The 24,935-nt window shown below is 36.2% G+C and overlaps 1 protein-coding gene across 1 annotated transcript; it reads left to right on the forward strand.

Annotated features, from left to right (window-relative positions):
- Positions 1-337: 337 nt before the first annotated feature.
- Positions 338-22,967, forward strand: armc2 (armadillo repeat containing 2). The gene is made up of 18 exons (XM_028439795.1): positions 338-506; positions 1,710-2,018; positions 2,109-2,178; positions 2,738-2,912; positions 3,380-3,491; positions 10,259-10,326; positions 10,844-10,939; positions 13,244-13,434; positions 13,529-13,631; positions 13,700-13,914; positions 14,150-14,295; positions 15,384-15,483; positions 16,653-16,935; positions 17,704-17,826; positions 18,501-18,614; positions 18,710-18,842; positions 21,977-22,131; positions 22,372-22,967. Exons 2-18 carry the CDS (start codon positions 1,810-1,812, stop codon positions 22,494-22,496), a joined length of 2,418 nt encoding a protein of 805 aa, XP_028295596.1. The 5' UTR covers positions 338-506; positions 1,710-1,809; the 3' UTR covers positions 22,497-22,967.
- The last annotated feature ends 1,968 nt before the right edge of the window (positions 22,968-24,935 follow it).

Raw genomic sequence — 24,935 nt, forward strand, 5'->3', positions numbered from 1 at the left:
GTCTCATCGCTTACACACTTGCTTGTGTTTTTTTTTTTTTTTTAAGATTTAGATTAAGTTAAAATCAGATGTTCTAAAACTGTTCTTGTCCTGTGGGGCTTTGAAAATAATGTATTTTATAAACAGGATTATTGAGTATAAAAACATATAATTATAGTATTATAGTATGAATAATAATCAATTTCATCAATAAGCCTTTGCGGTTTTATTTAATTTTGTATTCAATTTCATTCATTTTACAGATGTACTGTATTTCTTCTTCTTCTTCTTCTTCTTCTTCTTCTTCTTCTTCTTCTTCTTCTTCTTCAGTCAGAAGCGCGTCACCAATGCGCGTTCACGCTCCTCCAGCGGGTGTACCTCATTAACACAGTCCAGCGTGACTGAAAACTTTACAAAACAACCATTTCCAGAGCTGTTAGTATTGCTCTACGTGTGAAAGAGAGGATTACACATTCACACACGGAGTGAAATCCAACACAGAAATGTCTCAAAGCGTATCTTTGACGGTAAGTATTCAATTTACAGCCTTGTTTTTGTAGGAAGCTAATTATTCATTGGAACCCGTCTCGTTGTTTTCATCACTAGTTATTTTGGTTATGATAGACTTTACGTGTAGGAGCCAAATAGACGTTTAAATAGCGTTAACACGGTTAAACACGAAGGAAAAGTGAAGTATTGTTGGGTATTGTTTTCTGGCCGCCATGGCGGCTTTTGGTTGCTATGGAGACGCAGCGTGAACGCGCAGCGTTGTCTTCCATCGTCCAACCTATAGTTTTCTATCTCATCCCAAGGCTATTCATTTATGGCTCAAATTCCCTTATTAGTTTTAACATGGAGATCATTTATATTTTTAATCAACAATGATGAGTGCACTTGTCTACAAATATAGCTATTATTCATATTAACCCTGGTCATTATTCATAAATGTAACTAACTAGAGGCATTTAGAGGGATATAGTTGGGTACATTATTTGTAATAGTTCATTCTAGCTATATAATGTATGGAAGCCCGTTTCTGAAACTAAAACAATGCATAAATATCACCATGTTAAGTCATAATTATGAGATACAAACTGAGCATTTGCAGCTGTCTACTGACACTGTTAATATTCTGAATTACACTTTGAATAATAATTCATTCAAAACACATATTTTGGCTGTTTATTCAGTTCTTAGAATTTGACACATGGTACTTGGTACATAAATAATTTTTTTATTGCAAAAATGATTCAGTCATATTTTTGTATTTATTTTTTGCAACTTTACATAAAAAAATAATTTTCTCATAATTCTGACATAATTTCTTTCTCATAATTTAGTATTTTTTTCTTCATATTTCTGACTTTTTTTCTCATAATTCAGACTTTATCTCTTAATTATGACTTTCTTTTTAATAATTATGACTTTCTTGCTCATTATTATGAATTTCTTTCTCATAATTATACATTTATTAACTCATGATTCTGACTTTCTTTCTCATTATTCAGATTTTTTAACTTCATATTTGTGACTTTCTTTCCCATAACTATGACTTTCTATCTCATTATTATGAATTTACTAACTCAAAATATGACATTTCATAGTGATTTTTTTTTTTTAAATTTAGTGGTGGAAACGGGCTTCCATAACAATGTGTCTGGTCCTCTGTCCCCTCTCTTGAGCCTTAACTGCTTCTATTAATCCAAATGTCTTTTTCTGTTTCCTTTCAGTGATACTGCCCGGTCATGCTCCCGTAATGGCATGAAATCAATAGCATTAAGTTGTGGACCCATCTCTATAATGTAAGTTTTGACCTAAATAACGTCAGCGATGGAGGCAAAACCCAAGGTTTGCAGTCCATTCATCCTCCAGCGAGGAACCTCAAGGAAAACCAGCTCAGAGATAGTCAGCGAGGCCAGAAGCTCTCTGAGGGTTCAAACCACTCACAGACCTTTTACCCCCAAAGAGGGACAGAGACAACTTTTTGGGCAAAACTCAGTCCGGGCGGGACGTGACAACAGACCTCCATCTACATTCAGGTTTGCTATAAAATTAGCTGTAAGTTTTTAAAATCATTTCAATTGCAGGAAAAATATGAAGTATTTGTTGTTGTTGTTTTTACTCTGCAGTCTTCATACCCAACATTTTGATTCGGATTCCAGGCCAGGATCAGGGACTCGACTTCTACCTTTGGACCATGTATGTCAGGGTTTTTCCAACTTGGGGTTGCCTGAACTGAAATGTCTAGTAATAGTAAAATTTTAGAAAATGATTAAAAATATATTGGAAAAAAAAAAAAAAAAAAATACATGTGTATATATACTGTATATATATATATATAAATAATTAAAAAAAAACAAAATAGGTAATATCAAAGAAATAGCTATACAGAGCAGGAAGAGGCAGAAAGCTCCAATAGTTTAAATAATGTATATATTTCTGGCGTCGCCAGAAATTTGTGATATAAAAATGGGGTCATGACAAGAAAAAGGTTGGGAACCACTGACGTATTTGTCTCTCATTAGTAAACACCAGCTAACTTTCATTTTCTAACAACCAAAAACAAAACAATGTGTAACATTTGGTTCACTATAAGATAACTGGTTTTTATTTCATTTTGAATGACAAATCTTACTTTATTTAACCTTCATTTAACAAAGCAAGGACAGAATAAGAACACAGTTCTTATTTTCAAGGAGGGGGTTTTCCATCAATATAATTTTAACTTATACCCTGTGATACTATTATATTTTGTTAGAAACCAAAGTTTCCAGTCACCTTCCCAGCAGAGGATCCATGCAGGGCTATTCCCAAACCTCCCGCTGACCTGGTTGGAGTCAGAAGACAACCAACGGGAGCACGGGCTCGCCTCCTCAAGACTGGATCACTCACAAACTTATTATCCATTAATGGAGAAACAAATTATAAATCAGGTAAATCAAAATCAATGTCTATACACGAGTGAAAGGCCTCTTTTACTTGGTAAACATGAATTATTAATGAGTACACAATGAATCAAGAAAAGTGATCCACTGTAAAATAAACTAATGGAGCTGTTGAATTATTGACATTTGACCTCATCAGCATTTTGTGAGTGAAGGCATTTGTGGGAAAGTATGATTTATGGATACAGCCCTGAGTGGAAAATAATTACTGACTCATAATGCTTTTCCTGCAATTTACTTTTTTTATTAGAGCAGCAGTAATTATTAAGGTACTTTAGTTGTTTGTGTGTACTGTAGGTGTAAAGTGTGTGGGATTTTGCAGAAATGATTAAGCTGGGTCATGTTGCAACACGTAGAAGAAGAAAAGATTTAGACTTGGATCTTCTTGTTTCTTTCTTTTTAAAAAAAAAATGTTTTTAAACTTAATGTTTCTGATCTGTAACCATGTCTGTTAGGTCCTGGTCCACGACTAAAGCCGTTAGCAACCAAACAGCTCCCCAGCAAAGAAGATGCTGGATTTCAAAGAGCCCATGTCAAAACCATCCCTCGTAGGACAGCCAGTGAAAGGTAACGTGTGACCTCCTGATTGACTTACAGCAGTGTTTTCCAAGCTTGGGGTTGCCTGGAATTAAAATGGGGTCGCTTGAAATGTCTAGTAATTGATTAAAAAAAAAAAAATAATAAAATAAATAATTTTTTTTTTATTTTTATTTTATTTAACCTTTATTTAACCAGGAAAAAAAAAATCCCATTGAGATTAAAAACCTCTTTTTCAAGGGAGTCCTGGCCAAGAGGCAGCAAAGTTACAACACTGAACAGAAATACATTTACATTACATTAAAATGACAGGATAACATAAGAATCAAATAAAACAATTACAGACAACTGAGGCAGTCTCAAATTCTCTCAGTTTCATTTTAAAAGCATTCAAGGATAACAATTCAGTCAACTTCCAGTCTCTTTGCAGTGTGTTCCAAGCACAAGGAGCTGCATGTGCAAAGGCTTTTTTCCCCAGCTCTGTGCGGGCAAAAGGAACTGTGAGCAACAGCTGATCATTGGATCTCAGTGCATAAGTGTTCGTGCTTCTCTTAGTAAGTAATGTACAGATGTAAGAGGGCAGTAATCCAAGGAGAGCCTTATAAATAAAAGTAAACCAATGCTTTACCAAAATATTGTTCCATGATGTTTGTGTGAATTAACTTTGAATCAATAAAAACAAAATGAATGCAGAAAATAGTCATTTCAGTGATAGTATTATCAACTTCTCTGTAAACTGCTGCTTTACACGAGAAACAGATGGAGTTTCACAGGCACATTAAAGTTAAGCAGGCACTGGTCGGCTCTGTATCTACTGTATATATAAAATTCTAAAACACCAAACACACTAGGAGTGTGACAATATCTTGATATGACGATATATCGCAATGTTTCGTCTAGCGATACGCTATCGATTCACTGGCGCGTATTGCGCCCTCCTATTACACAAATTAAGTATAGGGCTCTATAAAATCCACGTCAATGGAATCGCGGACAAAATCAAATGGACAGAATTGGCATGAAATACGTCACTGTGAGAAGGAAGGAACCTTTTTTATTGGGAATACATGTTTCTGGGGAGTGCTTATTAGGTGCGTCGCCCTCCCCCTCCCGTCTTGGCTGCATTAAACAGTGCCTAATCCACCTGAAACCCCATTTCAACTGCCAAAAAACTACACAAATTATCACTGATCCCTAAATACAGAGCCGACCAGTGCCTGCTTAACTTTAATGTGCCTGTGAAACTCCATCTGTTTCTCGTGTAAAGCAGCAGTTTACAGAGAAGTTGATAATACTATCACTGAAATGACTATTTTCTGCATTCATTTTGTTTTTATTGATTCAAAGTTAATTCACACAAACATCATGGAACAATATTTTGGTAAAGCATTATTTTGTATCAGTCTTCCCTTAAAGACTTAAACACAACACAAGGACATGTGACTGGTTGTGGTCAGTGTGTGTTAAGAAGAGCCACTGTCCAGTATACACTTAGTTTTACTTGGCTGTCATTCATGTGAAATTGATTGACAATGTTTTGTAATTCCTGATGAATGAATTCAGTGCAGCAGATACATTCTGAATTTCTTAAGTGACACAGATATCGTGATGTATCGCGGATAAAATTTCCCACGATATATCGATTATCGTCGTATCGCGATATCGTTGTCGCGAGCAAAAATATTGTGATATATTGTATGGTACCTTGCGATACCCAGCTACCATACAAATAACTGTATTCTATACTCTCACTTTCTCAAATTTAAATCTAATTCAAATAAAATGCAGTATAAAAATATCTTTGTTCACTAATCCGGGCTACTCTGTATTTGTAAAACAGCAAAACAAACTGGGGTCTCTAGAAATTTGTGATAAAAATGGGGTCACAATCTCAAAAATATGTCCTGCATAGCTGCTCCCACTCCCCTGCTTCTTCGATTTGACCCTGATAAGAGTATGATAATGAATGAAACATTTACTGCCAGTTGGTTTTTTTCTTTTGTTTTCAATTCATTAAGACCTTACTTCATTGAATTTTGTAAATTTTACTTTATCTATCGCAACTAAAGACTTTATTAAGTTTTTTACTACAACTTCAGTCAGACATAATAAAATCGGTAATTTAATGTTTTAATGTATCATCATGAATAGAGTTTTAAAATACATCTGATATGGAGATTACAAAAAGCTCAAAGAAAAATAACTAATGAACATTAATAGGTTTATTTTTCTATTTTACCAAAAGGAGCCACAGGTACAAATTGATGAGTAAATAGCATCAGTATTGTCACTATCTATTAGTAATGCAGCTGCTGTGTCTTATAGTCACAGTTAAATCCAAGTTTGCGACGTGCTTCATCACTGATTAAACCGCCTCTACTTTCATTACAACCTCGTGTCAGGTTTTACGCGTCCACACAGCAGGGAGGGTAAACGCTCAGGCTTTTTTTTTTTTTTTTCTTTCTGTCTTTTTTTCGCTGACCTCATCAGCTGTGTGTCAGCAGAAGGGTCATAACTCTCTCTAGCCCATGAGGTCTGGAGCTGTCGTTACGATCCACACACCCATCGATTGAGTGGTGTGGCTGCGGCGGGTTGAAAGGGCAGACCATAAAACATTTTTACAGGAAAATTAAGATAGACCATCTTGTTCCACACATACTAAGTTAACAGGCAAGGATGTGACCAAAAAATAGGAGCTTCATGAATAATTAAGAAGAGGTCTGTGTTTTAAGATGTTGTTTTGATATACTATACATACATTTGTGTAAAAAACACCTTTCAGTACAACTTGAATTAATGCTATGAGACACTTTTACCTTGAGAGAATTTGTAGATATCTCAATAGTTTTTTGTAGGTACTAAAGAAACAATAAAATATATTTTTATGGTAAAATTCTAAGGTAAATCTGTGTATAAAGCTACTCATTTTTTTATGTAGGAAATTATTTGATGGGGAAGTGCAGCTATTTTAGCAATAATAGACTTATATATGCCGTATCATAGCAAAAATGCTACTTTGAATCCGCAGTCCCTATAGCAGTGTTTTTTAACCTTGGGGTCACCCGGAATTCAAATGGGGTCGCCTGAAATGTCTAGTAATTGATAAAAAATTATCAATCTGATTAAAATGATATAATAATAAATAATTAGATAGGTACCTTTATTTCAGGCTCAGGGTCAATAAAAATAATAGACACAAAAGCACATATAAAAAGATAATATATATTATACTTTCACTTTTTCAAATGTAAATCTATAGTAGTTAAAATAAATATCTGAGCTGGCACATCTTGTCATGACTACTCATGACACATTATAACAAACTTAACAAAATTAATTCTAGAAGAGAAAAATGTCTCGGGGGTCATTATAAAACTGTACACAAGAAGTTTAAAAGTCAGTAGGAGAATAATTCACAGTAAAACACATAATACAGTACATAAGTTAAAAGTCAATGATCACAGGACTGGTTTAAAGATCCAGTGTTATGCTAGATCTCACCCATCTCCATTTGTCCTAAGAACCCCAACAACATAGTATTTAAGGTTTATTTTCCTAAACTCGCCTGTTTTCTGGAGTTTTAGCCCTCTGAAAAATTACTTTCTGAGCAATTTCATAAACAGGCTGATTTGGGGCCTGCATATGCATGAGTGGGCGTGTCCATAGACACAAACTTCATGCCTTGCTCTTTTACGATTCTTGTCATCCACACACTCTTGTTAATGTTTTCAGCCAAAAAACTGCACATTACAGTAAAACGCATTTAATTATTTATTATTATTTCAGCGGCTATCATGAATGTGGGTCCGTCTCAGCGCTTCAGGGCGTGTTTATCGCAGCAGCGGAGTAATTCAGGTGCTTCAAACACTCACAGGAGTGTTAAGCTGCTACTTCACTTTCTTCTCCTCCATCTTTTTTAATTACAGAAATAGTGCATTTAAGGTGATAAGCATTTGTTTTGTTCAACTGTTGCGTCGCATTCTGTCACAAACACGTCAGATCAAGTCAAAGGAGATACGAGGCGGTATAACGGATACTAAAAATGGAACGGCTCTGGGTGCTACAGCATTGTTGCCCACTGCTCCTCAGGGAGGGATTAAATGTAGAGAACACATTTTGTGTATGTAGCTTTGCATATAGGACAATAAAGTATAATATATATTCTATATTAAACCACAGTGTTTGTTTGACCTGTGAGGTAGTTTGAGAGGGAGGAGCTCACGTTCTTATATAGGGTAGGAGGAGCCATGATTGCCAGGAGGAGGAGTTTCTGCTACCTGACATCAAGTAACATGATAACTCTAACTCGCGTGTTTGGAGCTGACTTTACACAAAATGTGGAATAACAAGAGAGGGAGGAAACATAATTTTTTCAACTTTGACCCTCTGAAGGAGGCTAAAGGGATGTATATCACTGTAGCAAAACCATTAAAAAGTGATTTTTTTCATAATACTGCCCCTTGAAGTTTTGAAGGCAAAAAGTGGAAGACTGTTCCAGATCTTACTGGCCTTCACAGAAAGACCATTTTGCTCTTTTGATAAGTATGAAGGAATCAGAGACATGTCCACTAAAGTTATAAATGACACAGTATTTTCTGTGCTTCAATAAGAGAAGAATTACTGGAAGTCAGTGCAGATCTGCATTAACTGCATGTGGAAATAGACACAGAATTATCATGATACATTAATACATAAGTTGGATGGGATTTAGATGTTGAAGGATACCAGAGATCAGACTTGGAGCAGGTTTTTATTTTTTTATTTCTTATTTTTTAATCTCCAATACGGATGAGTGCTGTAGCTCCAAATGGCTTCTCTATTGAATTTTGATGCCCATCTGGGCAAGGCTGGCAGCAGCTTGTCCTGCGCCTGCAGCGCAGCATGAAGACAGCGATGAGGTCATGTCTCAGAGATTGCAGAATCACACAAAGAAGTCCTATTATCAGCCTCTTAATACAATCACAGAGAGAGAAGGCCTTCTGACATTCACCACAGCACGCTTCAGCAAACACTATGCACCTTTTAACAAATATAAAAAGCATTTCTGCTCATTTGTAACATTTATTTGTAAGTATATTTAAAATGTTATGATTATTACTAACAAAATCCAAAAAACATTTATTATCCCTGGTTCTAGTTAGTAAAATATTAGAGACTTGTTTCATTTGTACAGTTTTAAACGTTCAGCTGATGACTCAAGGACTATTGTGTGTTTATGTTCAAATAATTGTTGTTTCCACTGCTAAATGTGCAGTATTTGTTTATCCATAATACACCTCTTGTCACATCTGACAGGCTTTATTTACACAGTCATTTTCTTTGCATGCGAGTTTTAAAGGTCAGGAATACCAAATGTTAGTGACAAGGCATGAACAGCTTTAACTGGATCACCCCCAATAAAGCTCAGGCCAGTGTTCCTGTCTGTTGAAGACACACACGTGAAATTATTGCTTTGCATGATACAACTCCAATACAAATATACATATTTTTTATGTTTGAAAAAGTCAATGTATTTTGTTTTAAAAAAGAAAGGCTAAGCAATAACCCACGATGTTAAACATGTTGTAATTGATTAAATATGGCCTGCCTTAATGTGAACGTGGGAAGATCCGTAAATAGCAACAAAAAAACCCCAAATTATCTTTACACTTGCTGATAGATTGATAAAATACTTTGATAACCATGCTGGTACATTGTTATCTATCTGCCGACGTGCAAATAAACACATACCCAATCAGACACAGGCAGATCAGAGCCCTCAACCTCAACTTCTGTTATAACTGCGACATCTAGTGGCTGTGAGTCAAAAAAGCATGTGAATAATGATGACATCACTTGCTCCAAGAGGGTTCTTAGGTTTGCTCTTGCTGGAATATTTCCAAAAGGATGATTGAATTAGTTTATTTATTTATTCTAATTTATTTATTTCGAACAAACAAATAAAGGATGAAAACAAATAAAAGATCTCAAAAGACGTCTGTGAAATAAATACATTTCAATATAATACATTTGATTTGTTCAACAAGGAATAGGAAGAAAGCCTACCCCCCGTTCTTCACCACTAAAGAAGGTTTTCCTTGCCGCCATGATGAATTCATGTTGGGTGTGGGATACATATGTATGTGTATATACGTATATATGCCTATGTGTGTATCCATAAAATTAATAGTCCGTCCTTAAGACTGCTCTACTGTAAAGTGCCTTGAGATACCATTGGTTATGATTTGGCGCTATAGAAATAAAGATTGATTGAGATTGATTGACTAACGACTGCAAAATTCAATGAAATAAACTAAATTGACAATACAAATAATACTCCAATCGAGCTATTAAGAAAAACAAAACAAAAACAAACAAAATAAACAAGCGCCATCAACGTCTGAGATTTTCATCCTCCTTACTTCCTGTACTTTTCAAAGATATATCTTTTGTACATTTTATTAACTGCATTATATACATACTTTTCTAGTGTAATTGTTTCATCGAGATCATTCCACAAAACCTCCCCCCAAAATAAAAATACACATACTTTTTAAATTAGTCTGAGCGTACTGTTGTTTTAAGTTTAGTTTCCCTATAAAGTTATAACCCCCTGTCTGTCTGTGAACAGTTTTTGTTTACAGGTAGCTGTTTATTTTTTTGCTTTATACATTATCTGTACAGTCTTAAATTGTACCAGATCCCCAAACTTTAAGGTGTGATTTTAAAAACAGTATATTGGTGTGTTCATAGTATCCTACATTGTGTACTATACCGATGGCTCTTTTCTGATGTACCGTGTCTTTTTGTCCCCACAGTAGAGTAAAGCAGCCTGATGTTGATTCAGGACTGAGATCCACAGAATGCAGAGCAGAGCAGAAAACAGGTTGGCCCACATATGCTTTATGAGCTCACTTGGTATATGCACGATGTACACATTTCTCTCTCCCTCCCTTCATCCAAACATACCAAAGTGTCAATCTTCTCTTTGGTTTGGGTGTGATTGCTAAAGGCCTGACCCTCACAGCACGAGCAGCAGAGCCATATTTTCCTGCTTCACAACCGGAAAATACAAAACAAGCCATGCAAATATTTAGCATTACAGATTTGCAAAGAAAAACAGATGTGTTTGTGTCCTCAACTGGAGTCGATTCCTGAAGGCAGCATACAGAGAGGACAGGAAACGAAGCCACCACAGAAACATCCCCACAGTTATACTTACACACCCACATGTGGAGCATCTTAGCAGCAGTAGGCGAGAGACGAATGGTGACCTTTTAATGTGGCATCAAACTTCCTGTTCTTATATTTTCGGCCCGTTTACTTGTGTGAACAATGTTTGCTGCTCAAATTTTTAGGTGGTGGGAAAAGTTCAGAAATGTAATTATTTCTGCCCATTTCAGAGCTGAGGTGCACAAACACAGATGAGGATGCAGAAGCAAAGATATGGAGTAAGGATATCCTCCCCCTTCTTCAGCAGCTAGAAAGAGGAGGTTCAGGTATGTGCGCACGGCTAATTGTTTATTAAGCTAACATCATTGGTTCTTAAGGCAAGTCGTATACCACCTTTCACACACAAGGTAAGTCAAAGTGCTTTTATGTGATTAAAAAGTACAACACAATATAAACTACGACGCCACATAAAATGAAAAAGAAATCTGAGCACTTTGAGAATAAAGTTGTTATATTTGGAGAATAAAGTCGTATCTTAATAACATCACAATTTTATGAGATTAAAGTTGTATTATTTCAAGATTAAAGTTGTAATATTTTGAGAATAGAGTGGTAGAGTCCTCCACTAAAGAAGCTATTTGCTCCAAATCAGTCTGTTTCTTTTGTTGGAAAGTGACTTCGCAGACATTTGCGTTTTGATGATGGGCCAAAAGGGTCAGTATTTCCCCATGTGTGAAACCTAAAGTGAAGTATAATAATCTCACTAAATGCTCCACATTCTCCATAACGCAGTGACCACAACACAGACAAAATCCTGTTTTCATTTTCGATTTTTATTTTTTTTAATGTGGCCCTAATACACAGTTGTCATAAGCAGAGTATAAAAATAAACAATAAAACATTAAAAACATCTTAAATAATCTATCATGTTCTGAGATAATTACTTTACACTATTGTGACTCAGATTGTGAAAACTATTTAGCTTTTCAAGTATAAGTGAACACTTTTAGAAGGTGTTAATGCTAACAAATTTTTTTTTTTAGAGCAAAAACCAAAAATTAGATCCGAAATAATTTTTCCTATTATGATTACATGATAAGTTTAGGTAAAAACTTTGTTACCAAATCCTTGCCATCCATTAATCCCCTTTGTTACACAGACAAATCCCCGTAACCACAAGGTGAGAACATCCAATTATACTTTTCTTCTTCTTTACTTCTCATCTAGATAAGTGTTTTTAGGTTCTGGAGTATATCCCTCCTTTCAATGGGTGAAACAAATAACCCATTACATATTTTTGTAATGTGAGAGGAAGCTTCTTTTTTTTAATTTCCTAAATTCATGCAGTGGCAGAAAACTGAGGATGGCTTTAGGGAAGAGAGTGGCTCTTAAGTGTTTTGCCAGAAACAGCCATCTGAACACCACGATAATAAATCTATGGCTTTAAATATTTTAGTACCTTATAAATCTATTAGAATTAGAATCTCATTTATTTGGAAGTTAGAAATTAATTATTTACTGTACCATCTGCTATCTGGCTCATGCATAAAACACCTTACAGATTCAGTGTGTGAGACTGGGTTTGACTTTTTTTTTTGTTCCACACCGTGAAAACCTTTTTTTTTTTTTATGCCACAAAAAGGAGGAAAAGACTCCACCCTGTCTCTTCCTTTACATCAGGAGGGAAGCAGCCTTCTGCACGATTGTTTCCTGACTAGAATCTGATGGCTTGAGGAGGAAGAAGAAGAAGTTGGGACGGTGATTTTCTGCTGACTGTTGTAAATTTGAAGGAAAAGATTTTCCCTCATGGTCACATTCACAATGCCCAACTTCCTCACTAAGCATCCATCTTCCTTTGTAGACATAAACAAGTGTCTGAAGTTCTTTTTAAAGTATTGCTGACATTATTTCTTTTTTAATGCACATATAATATATACATATATATAATAAACCTGTTTGCAGGGTTGGGGTCAAATACATTTTTTTGTTACAATTACATTTTTAATCATCCATGTTCAACTACAATTCAATTATGAATACAGTGACCAGCATTTTTTCCAATTACAATTAAATTTACTGAAATAAATAACCTAATAAAAGTTAACCTTCTCCTTGTGTTGGCTTTCTGTCAGCATCTCTCATGATAACGGGTCCTAACACAGCTGTAAAATACACTATCTACTCTATCACTATATAGAATATCTATCATCTAATTTCGTTACCTTGTTAGGCTTCCTAATCAATGAAATTATAGGTTTTAATATTTGCGGTGAGGGCATCTGAGCCTTTTTTGTGTCACTAAACCCCTCGATTTCACTTTTTTAAAATGGTAAAATATGGGAATGCTTGATGTGAAACACATTTTTACAACTGTTGACTACATATGTGTAGAACTGCACATAAAACTGTAAAGGTTCGCCAGTTATGTGTTAAAATATAATTGACAATTCTCATCGAGTTGTCATGGCAATTACAAATAAAGTCAATTATCTGAAGTCAATTACAATTTAATTATGATTATAAAAACAACACATTTTTAAAATTACAATTATAATTACGCCATAATTGTGATTATCAGTTACTTGATTACAATTATAATTGACCCCAACCCTGCCTGTTTGTGATGCCAGACCATCCTGATCCTGAGAACGCAGTAGACCGCCTCTGTAAGTTGTGTGATGATCTCTATGGAACCCTGTCAAAGGCGGAGCTGCTTGAGCGTCGCTGTAAACACAGATCAGCGATACTTCGAGCTCTGTTTGGTCTTATCGACCTCAACTCAGCCCAGCTCAATCTACATATCGCCGAGCTCTGCCTCGCTGTGAGTGCTATGGGTGTTTGCTGGTGTAAAGTATCAAAACTGCTGGTTATTATTACTAAGATTCATTCAAATGTTTTGCTTGTTTTCTTTCTAGTTGTGCGTCAGTGGGAACAACCTGCTCAACATCTGTAAGCTCATTTTCCAGATCAGCCGGAGCGAAAACAATGATGCCCTTTTCCAAAACTGCTCCATCATTGGTAAAATAATGAATACTGATTATTTTCTTTTATAATCTGATATTAATTCAGCAACATTCTTCTTCCAGACATGCTGCTGGAGGTGCTTTGCCGTGAAGATGTCTCCAAGTGTGGGTACGCTTTGCTGTACTGTGTCGGTACTTTAAAGTTTCTCTCTGGAAACTCGACAATCGTCAAACTATTGCTGGATAAAAACAGTCTGGGTGTGGCTGAGAAACTGCTGCAGAAGCTTAGCGCAGTAGACGACTCTCTCCACACCACCGCTGGACACATCCTCGTGCAGGTTTGAGACACTTTTAACACCCAAAAGACAACTCATTACATTTTAGAAGTAGGTAAATGTACAGTAATTAATAATAATATATTCCATTGCTGCCGTGATTATTTATTTTGATGTTATAAAGTTGCTGTTTGCTCTGCTGTACAGTGGCAGAAGTCCTCTAAGGGGGTTTAGTCTTTTGGTCCAAACTTTGACCTCCTTGTTGTATTTGTGTTCTCTTCTCTCTCTGACTGCACAGCTGACTGTTACCCTGAGGAACCTTGCTAATAATTCTGATTCACGTCCACTTTTCGTTTCACATTGTATTCTGCCAGCGCTCTGCATGGTGCTACGTCGTCATTGTAAAGACCAAGACATCTGTACCAATATCTCTAGGATCTACAGGTATCATGTCACATGTTGCTATGATTTACAATTTTTTATTTCTTTACACAAACCGTAGCATTAAAATAGTTTTGTGTTACAGTTGATTTAGCTTAGCTCAGATATCTTAATAGTTTCCAACTGTTACTTTGACTTCTGGACAAAATTACAACCTGACAACAAAAATGGACAAAATTACTTGCAAAACACACAAGGTGATGACAAAAATACACTAAATTACTCCACAAACACATATGACAACAATGGACAAAATTATTCCAAAAATACAATATGTCGAGAAACATTTAGAAAATTACTTGCAAAACACATAAGGTGACAACAAAATACACTTAATTACTCCAAAAATGCAATATGACAACATATATGGAGAAATACATTTGTGAAACACATAAGATGAGAACAAAAAGACAATAAATGAATCCAAAAACACACATTATGACTATAAAAATTGACAAAATTAATCCAAAAACACATTATGACAACAAAAATTGACAAAATTACTCCACAAAAAAATTTACAAAATTACTCGCAAAACACACAACTTGACAACACAAATCTACAGAATTACTCCAAAAACACACATTATGGCAACAAAATACACAGAGATGCTAGAAAAATGTGCAAAACAACAAAAAAGTGGCAAAGGGACTCCAAAAACACAAAAAAAAAATCACAAAATGAATCAAAGAATACAAAATAACAAGCACACACAAAATGAGAGAACAATATAAAACACACACAAACCCTTTGTTCTTTCCTGTATTATTGCTCAGATTAATCACTATGAATGTGGGACCCATGTTGCCCTCGGATCTAACAATCACATTTTTGTGAGCCCCACTGATAACAGTTGAGAACCTTGTCCATGTTTGGCAGCAATACCACAATCTTCTTGAATATGTTAACTATAAATAATAATATCAACAAAATGACAAAAAAGATTAACCTATAATGAGAAGAGTAACAAAAACATAAAGCGTGTGTGTGAAGTGCTATTACTGATCCCAGTAAGGCTATGATTGGTCACCTGTGTGCAGCAGTCATTGAGTAGCATTCTGACTTGTGTTTGTGGTCATCCATCCCTCCAGTAAACTCTCCTCTTACTCTGAGTGCCGCCTGGCTCTGACTCAGACCCCCGACTGTTACCAGCTATTTTTAGAACTGCTAAGCAAACATCACCAAAAACAGGTGAGTGCACAGCCCTTCTCTGTGTGTCTATATATGTGTGTGTGTACACAATATAGAGGGGAAACAAAACCTCCCTAGTGATTATGATACAACTCCACAGAGCGTGTTTACCCATTGGAAGGAGCTGTTTACGGCCACATTAAAGGAACGCTATGTTCATCTCAGTAGTTTGTGTGTTTTGACCTTTAATTATTCCATGAAGGAAAGTGGCGGAGGGTGTGATTATTGAGTGCATGCATGGGTAGAGGTGGAGGAGGGAAAAGGTTATAGAGGAAGATGAGACCCCAGCAGATAGACCTGAATGACGACAAGTGTACCAGTAGTTGATTTATTAAGACACACGCACTTAGCGCAGGAAGCTGTATTGAGCTCAGTCCTGGGACTGCTCGTCCTTTACTCATGTCACATTTTGGCACAAACCAGTGTTGTCTTCAAACTTGAGTGCACATCATGTTGTGCTAACAGGATTGCTATCAGGACTGCTAGTCTAGTTAGGATTGGTACTGCAACACACATTTGTTGAGCTCAATATTTATTATAGTAAATAGTGGTCATTTTATTTTTATATCCCTACATACTGTAACTACTTGAAAAAATTATGAATGAAGAAATGGAAGTTTTTACCTCAACATGTATCATAAGCTAGGGATGGGCGATATATCGAGATTTAAGATACAGTATATATAGGTTTCTATTTGGGCGATATAGAAAATTACAATATGCCTATATCAACAAATATATTTTCTATAGCTTATTTTATACAAAACAAAAGTTTGAAAACAATATATTTGAAAAAAGGGGGTAGAAAGAAGCATGGGCTTATTTAATCCTATCTCTTTTTTCCAGTTTACTGCACCATTATCAGTTCATTCTCCTGCTTATACACACACATAAATATGATTGCATGCCATAATTGTTTTTTTACTAAAGGTCCTGCTAATAACAGAAAAAGACATTAATTTGATCATGTCATTAAAATCTATGGACTGTAGATATTGATCCAACCATCTGCTGTACCTGAACAGCCAACCCCAGCCCAGCGTGGGGCATAAGACAGTCTCACATTTTTCTCTGCATGTACCATATATATATATTTTTTTAATGTGCATCAGTGTGTGAACAAAAAGAGTAATACACCATTTAGACTGACCCGCACTGCTTCCACACAGGACCTGGTTGTGCGCCTTCTCTTCACACTGGGGAACCTCACGTCCAAAAGTGACGAGCCAAGGCAGCAGCTCTTCCAATGCACCGGGTGTGTGGACATACTGCTGCAGATCTACCACAGCTACCAGCAAAGAGACGGCTCTACACACACAGCTTCTCCCAAAGAGGCCGACGACGTCCTGGTGAAGCTCATAAGGGTGCTGGCAAACATGTGCATCCACCCCAGTGTGGGCCCACATCTGGCATCTAACGTAGCCTGTGTTCAGCTTCTGATGGAGACACTGGGTGAGAGTCCATCATGTTCCTAAGCTATAGCACACACGTAGGGCCGGCCTTCCCCACAGGCAACACAGGTGCCATCTGCTTTTTTTTTTTTTTTAAATAATTTAAAAAGGTTTAATAAACGTGAAACACACCCTTTACAATCACTGTATGTTTTCTTTTAATTTAATTTTAATTCTTGTTCTATTCTATATAATTCTATTGTGTTGTTTGCACATTGTGTTGTTTGGTTTTACTAGTCAGAAACACACATCCTAAAACCAAACAGGAAAGTAGAAATTTCTTTGTACTGAAACTTTTATGTTTTATTTTAACTTTTGATTGCACTGTTTTGCATTGCTTTTGGATTTTGCACCATTTTTGTTATTTTTCCCTCGAGACATTTGCACTATACCTGTAGGTGTTATATTGTATTATAGTGCATTATTCTAAAATTTTACATAGGTTGGATTTTTTTTCAATGGATTGTTGTGTTGCAGAATTGCATCGTTTTGTCTTGATATTTAAAATAAATAATGTGTGCACACTGTGTATAGATATGAAAAAAGGCAAAGTCCACTCTTTCCTAGGGGACTGAATGACCTAAAGCCTGCCCTGCGCACACGTTTTAATAACAGATAATAGGTGATTAAGTCAGTCAATTAAATTCAATCCAAATCTAGTAGTTGAAAAAAAATAATTCCAAGGACGAATTATCTGTTTTGTGTATTTGATTAAAACATGTTTTGATCAAATTGTTTGTTTTTGTGTTTATAAATGTATGTGGCGCAGAACTGCGGTCAGTGCAGGAGAGCGAGGAGCTGCTGGTAACTGTGGCCGCCACAATCAACAACCTATCCTTCTACCAGGAAGAACGCTCCGCAATCACAGCCAATCAGCTCACCATCGCACAGTGTAAGAAGTTTACGATGAAAGAACTTGACCCAAAACAGGAAGTTGTGCAAATACTGTATCTAACCATTATTATAAAAGTAACCCTGGGAATCTGGTAGATGGAAATAAAATTTTGGAAATTGTAAAAAAAAAATAATTTTGTGCCTTTGTTGCATTAATAACCTTTTTTTAATCCTGAAAAGACTATTTTTTTTTTCTAAGAACAACTAATTAAAAATGTGTCCAAATGTGAGTGATGTAAGCATGTGGAAAAGTAGGAACTAAAGTATCGTTCTGTTACATTTTAATTAATTTTATTAAGGGACATTTAAAAATACACTGAAAAAATATATATATTTAATATTACCCAATTATATCATTTTTATATATTAAATTTAATTATTTATATTTATTTTATTGATATCTACTTCATGTTTGTTCAAATTTGGTTAACTTATTTTTGTGTTTTATTTAAATCTTCTCATTTTAAATACTGCAGGTAATTCTCAAGGGTCTAATTTGAGTAATTTTAACTGAACTTTTAATGTAGTTGGATTTAATTAATAATGTGTGCAATCTGTTGCCTCAATTTTATTGAGTAAAAATGGAATATGTTATTTTACAGTGTACAGTATGTACAAACATGAGCAAAGTCTTCTCTTCTGGAAGTAAAAACCATTTTCTCTGTTCTTCAGTGATATTGAAGTTGATGCTCAGCTCTAATATGGAGGCCCTGCTGGAAGCCACTCGGGTCTATGGAAACCTCTCACTGTCCAAGGATGTACGGGACTTCCTAATGCAGAACAAAGGTAGATACATGATACACAGAGGCTGTATGAACCTCCAATGGCTTTATCTTTAAACAGCAGCAGTGCTTATTCTTTATCCTCTTTCCTCCCCTCAGTGGATCAGTTCTTAGTGACAGTGCTGGACTCAAAGAGTGTAGAAATGTGTTTTTACGCCTGCGGAGTCCTCACCAATCTGGCCATGGATCCTCCAAATAGAGTTCCTCTCTTGCTAGAGGGCGTCTCTGGAAAGTAAGGACAAAAGCACTCAGATTATTACTGAGTCATGAAATGCCTTCATCAAACTTTTCACTACATACAGTACATCAGGGTTATGTCATTGTGCTGTGTGTGGATTCCTGGTTTCTGTTTTGATTCTACTGATGGACTGTTTTTTTAACTTCAGGAATAGAAACTTTCTTTTTATCTTTAAACAAAAGTAATTGTAGAGGTTTAGGTGTTACTTCACTTCCATCAGGGATTAATAACAATTTCTTAGACTTCTACAAAGTATTATAGTCAGGCTGATATGTAGCAATATTAGCTCAAGATGTTCACTTCTGGAAGAAAGCATGAACATTTGTTGATGGGATTTTTTTTGAGTATGCTGAATCCATTTTTAATGGTATCCACGCTGGCAAACCAACGGTTCCCACTCAAAATTAAGAAATCCAGATGGCCACCATCCGTATTGCCAATTTGGATATTTTGTCATAACTTTGGTTGTATTTAACATAGAAGCATGATCTCAGTGGCAAATTCTAGGTTTTCAGGGTTAAAGAATTCAGGGGCGGATTCACTAAGATCTGAAATAAAAGGTGGTAAACCAGGTGCGTCCTTAAACCCTTTGGTGATACAGTTTCCTCACCTGCTGCGAGGAATTCACTAAGGTTGCAGCAATGATTAGCGCGTGTGCAGAAGTGGTGGAGACCGCCCTATTTAAATGAGCGTTTTGCTCCTTCATTGTGGATAGTTGAGGTGCACAGAAGCACACAATGACATTTGAGGAAGTTAAATTGGAGGCAGAAGGACCTCTCTGTCTGCTGCACAAACATTTAATAACGTAGAAAACTAAATAAACATTTTTTTACAACTTTAAAACCTAATGATGCTTTGATCGGTCCATGAAAAACAGGCAGATTTGGACAGAAACCGTCCTTTTGATCTGAGTTAATGCAGCTACACAATCTGTCAATCAGTCTGTACCATTTGAAGATGATCTACTGACCATCATCCAGAAGGTCTGACTCCTGAGTAGTCACGCACGCTCTCATTTGTGAATGTTGTGCCATCGCTGCTTAAATTACGCATGCTGCTCAGCTGATTCTGGCCTGACGCTGCTGCTGTCAACGCGACACCAGAGTTTTACGGTCAGAACACGGAAAGAAAGACAGTAGCTCATCGGAGCTGTGCGTCCAGAGCGACATCCATTGATCTCTCCATCTATCCATCATCCTCTGCAACGAAGCCGCTGGACTCCACACGCGCCGTCGCGGGTGCACGTCCAGCTTTTTCTTTCACACACGTGCACTTTACTCTGTATTTTCCATTCAGTGGCTGTTAATATTGACTATTGTTTTATTTAAATAATATTATTATACTAGAAAGATTAACTGGAGCATTTTTTTTCCATCTCCGCTGTGTTTATTCAGTGCAGCTCATCTCTGCGTGTGTTTGCTCCTGCTTGTCAGTCGTACTATTTTTGGCGCATAAAACAATCACCGCAAACAGTTCCTTGATTGATGAATTGCATTGCGTGCATTGCATTAATTTATTTGCATGTCCTCCTCCCATTTTTTTGCTCCCCTTGTGAGCTCTGCCTACTTTACATATTCATTAGAGGTAAACGCGCTAAATGGATTGAGGGCGCTTTGTCGCGCACTCCTGATTCCCTAGGGTTTGTACGGCTTATTAGCGTGTGGAGTGATGTTTGCACACGTTTTAATACCCCTAAAACTTTAGTGAATCCGCCCCTCAATCTTACCATAACTGATAACTAATGATAAGATTGAAATTCGCAATACGGATGGCGGCCATCTTGGATCTTACTCCGAGCACAGTTTATGGTATTTAACATATATTGTTGGAATCTTTAACCTTGAGAACCATTTGCCACTGAGATCATGCTTCTATGTCAAATAGAAGCAAAGTTATGACAAAATATCCAATTGGAAATATGGATGGCGACTAACTTGGATTTCTCAATTTTGAGTGAGAACTGTTGGTTTGTCATGGATTCAGCAAACTCAAAAAACCCATGTACTAATGTTCGTGCTTTCTTCCAGAGGTGAATATCTTTTTGATAGGCTATTATGTTAATCTGTCTGCCACTAATGGGCTGTGAGGTACAGTAGCTCATGAGCTGCAGTGTCCTATTTCACAATTTGAACACGAGGCACCAATAAAGTCACTACACAGTGGTAAAGGTCAAGGCCCAGATGCCAAATTTTATCAAATATTCTGGAAAAAGTTGTCAACGTATTTACTGGAGATGTTCACTTAGGCTTTTGATTCGGGTTTAGTTCCCCTGACCTTAAATCAAGCACGTATCTCATAGCTGCTTAAGAATCCTTTATCGTGTAGCTCTTACCAACCCATTAGTGCACCTGTGTCAAAGTCATGGCCCGGGGACCAAATCCGGCCCTTTGGAGCATCCAATTCAGCCCGCAGGAGAAAGTAAAAATGACAGCGAAAACATGAATCATTGTGTAAATCAAACTCAACAATAGTTGCAGGTTCTCACAGTTTTCCCGGTGCTTGTATTGCGTGATTGCAGTTGTTTTTTTTTTTTATGTTAAACTGTTGAAAAAATGCTTACAAAATCCTTCAATTTTCATCAAATTATGACATATTTCCCTTAAATAATTAGAAATTGGTCACAGAATCTAGGAAATTTAAAGTGAAGATCCTGTTGGGACGGATATTTATCACTTATTGCCTGGATATGGTAGGTTTCTTACATATTTAGTATTTTATTTATACATAGAACTGCAAACAAGAGCACAATAATGTTGAAATTAGTAGTGCAAGATAGAATTATATATAAGAATATATGTGGAAATACACACACACACACACACAGTGTATACATGTACGCTTAAAACTTAAAAACATTAAAGGACAAAGAAAAGAAGGAAAAATTAGTGCTACCAATGCCTAAAAACAAGGTCCTGTAAAGAACAAGATAATCTCAGTGATCTGTGCACAGTTGGTGCAGTTAGCACACATTGTTCTCGTATATACACAACAAACTCACACACACACACTGAGGGCCTCTTTCAAATGTGAACCAGTGAAGTGGAGCTAATGTTTTCTTATCTGACGGTCATGTGAATGTCTTTTTTTCCCTCTAGTCATATGATGTGTGTGCGTGTGTGTAAAACCAGGCTGCTGGACTGTCTCAAAGACTTGGGTGGAGGTGATTGGCAGCTAGCAGGTCAGGTCTGTCAGGCCATGTGGAACCTGATTGGCTGCGGCTCTGAGGAGCTGCCAGACTCACAGGAGAGCGTCGTGTTCCTGAGGATCCTCATTATGTACACAGGTCGGTGTTATTACAAATTATTCTTACATAACGGGGGCCGCAAAGAACATGTTATTACTCGCATCAGTGGAGCGAGATGGAAAGAGTTGATTGTGGACATTCCCAACACCATGAAAATCCCACCTCTGGGGTCACATCTGGAATCAGGGTGGAAAGCACAAAGTGTCCCTCAAAGAAACCAAACACTAAAGCCCTGAGTGCACCATCTAATCACTAGACATTTCTCTTTCCCTTCTTTAGACGAAGAGGAGGCTCTGCAGTGGATGGAAAATGAACATATGACGGACTTTCATCGACAATGCTGGAAGATAGAGTTTCTACCTGTTGCTCAGAAACTGATGAAGGTGCTCCAACATCCTGTCTGACACGAAGGAGAAATTCTCCTATGTGGGTTCCCTAAAGGTGCTCAATACATTTAGTATGGAGGTAGATTTGTGTCTTCAGTATTCAACCTAATGAAAAATTGCTTCAATCAAAAAAAAAAGTTGACTTCAAGATATACACTACCGGTCAAGTTTTAGAACACATCACTTTTTATGAAGACTGAGGGGGTTGTAAGGAACACCTGTAGGAATGAGTAGCACCAGCTTTCAAGGCTGATTCAACCTTCATTGCTGCAGAACAGCTTTACATTTTTAACCCACTTTGTGTTTTTGGAAAAAGGCCTAATTGTATAATTCTGAAATCTACATTATTTTTCAGTTTTGGGTAATCAAACCTTTTTTAAACCGCTGGCTGTTTATTACTTACCTTTGAACCATTTCAAGCTATTCATTGGAGTTGCATGACTTGAATTGCAATAAATAACTGGAAAAATGTGGGTGTTCTAAAACTTTTGACTGGTAGTTTGTGTGTATATAAATATATATATATATATATTTATTTAATTTTTTTTTCAATCAAGGAAAAGAAAGTGTTCAAATGCAAAGATAATATTTGAGACCCAGATAATTGCATTTGAACATTTTTTTTCTTTGATTAAATTTTTACTTCTTTGATTGAATAATAATGACACAAATGTACTACCCATAATATGGCCCAAATACAAAAAAGAGGACTTCAAAGAAAAAAGTGTTCAAATGCAATTATTTTGGTTTTAAATATATATTTATTTTTTTTGCATTTTAAAACTTTTTTTTTTTTTTTTTTTTTTTTTTTGATTGAAGGGGTTTTTTCTTTTGATTTAAAAAACAAAAAAAAACCCTAATCTACCTCCATAGTTTAGGATCATTTTATAGGATGAATCCTTTTTTAAGTTATGAGCAATTTAGTGAAACACTAATCAATGATAATTTAATGTAAGAAACAGAGGAAAGCTACAATGGCCCCATGTAAAGGATTCTCAGTATTGGAGAGTGGTAATATAACCCACGAGGGTTAAGGTCCAAAATAAAAAATAAAGATGTTGCATAAAGAAAAATAGTTTTATATTCCAAGAAAGAGAAATATTTATACTATGAATTAAAAATAGAGATCAGTAAAAAAGTAATTTTTCAGATTTTAAGAGACTGTTACCCAAGAACCAATGCATACAAATGGACTAAATGGTAAATGGACTTGATTTTATATAGCGCTTTATCACCACACTGAAGCAGTCTCAAAGCGCTTTACATATCAGCTCATTCACCCAATCACTCTCACATTCACACACCAGTGGGACAGGACTGCCATGCAAGGCGCTAGTTGACCACTGGGAGCAACTTTGGGTTCAGTGTCTTGTCCAAGGACACTTCGACACATAGTCAGGTACTGGGATCGAACCCCCAACCTCTCGATCAGAAGACGACCCACTACCACCTGAGCCACGGTCGCATACAGTATGTGATTAATCATTAGTGATGTGAACAGTCTATGTACGTACAGTAGCTAAATGCTGATTAAATTACAAAGTTGTTTACTGAAGGCTCAAACATGTTGTATACTCTGAGAGTAGGTGGAGCTGTATTAATGTACCAAATTTTAGTTTTCTATGTGGCGTAATTTTGAAGATATAGAAAGCTAGATAAGGAACAATTGGTTGAAAAGAAAATCCTGAATTTTTGTAGACCAATGTGAAAATGTGTTGAAAATGACATGGAATGACCCTTTAGCCATTTTAATTGTGGGACATTAAATCAATTGGATTTTCCACCCAGTAGGTGACACTTTACAGGTCACATTCAATTTATTTTCCCTTTGTGCACTTTAATCACTGCTCTGTCCAATGTCTCATACTTTGTTCTATACACTGACATAGTCACAGATAGCTCATAATGACTCATTACCTAAACAATGGGTGTTTACTTTGGAGATATCTACCGTGTGTTGACACTTATTTAGATTTTGTTGACCTGTTTCTATCTATTTGTATCTCATACACACAGTGAGCCATACTTTTGCCTTATTTAATTTTATTTCCTGTTAATGCACTTTAAATAGTTTCGCATGCAAAAATCTCTACTGGATACATTCAGCTGTACTACAAAAAAGCTATTGCACTGTATTCAGACACAGGATTAAACTAAATTAATTATTTACATGTCTTTGCTGGAAAGTACATTTTGAGGATAGGATTAGATAAGTTACTTTTCATTCATGTAAACTGAGATGCTTAAGAATTTGAAGATACAAGATACTGCTTTGCTGTTATTTCTTGATGTTACGCTTCTGTGTGAAATGTGTGGGTGAAAAAAAAAGACCAGCATTTTTACATTTGTTTCTCAAAGCCTTTATTATGACACAGATATGGGGCCAGGCAGTGCTTACACGTTACACCAAGTAGCCTAAGGTACAGCAATTTTCAAAGTCACATCATTACTACATTG

This window comes from Gouania willdenowi, chromosome 24 (assembly GCF_900634775.1).
Source record: "Gouania willdenowi chromosome 24, fGouWil2.1, whole genome shotgun sequence".
NCBI classification, from domain to species: Eukaryota; Metazoa; Chordata; class Actinopteri; order Blenniiformes; family Gobiesocidae; genus Gouania; species Gouania willdenowi.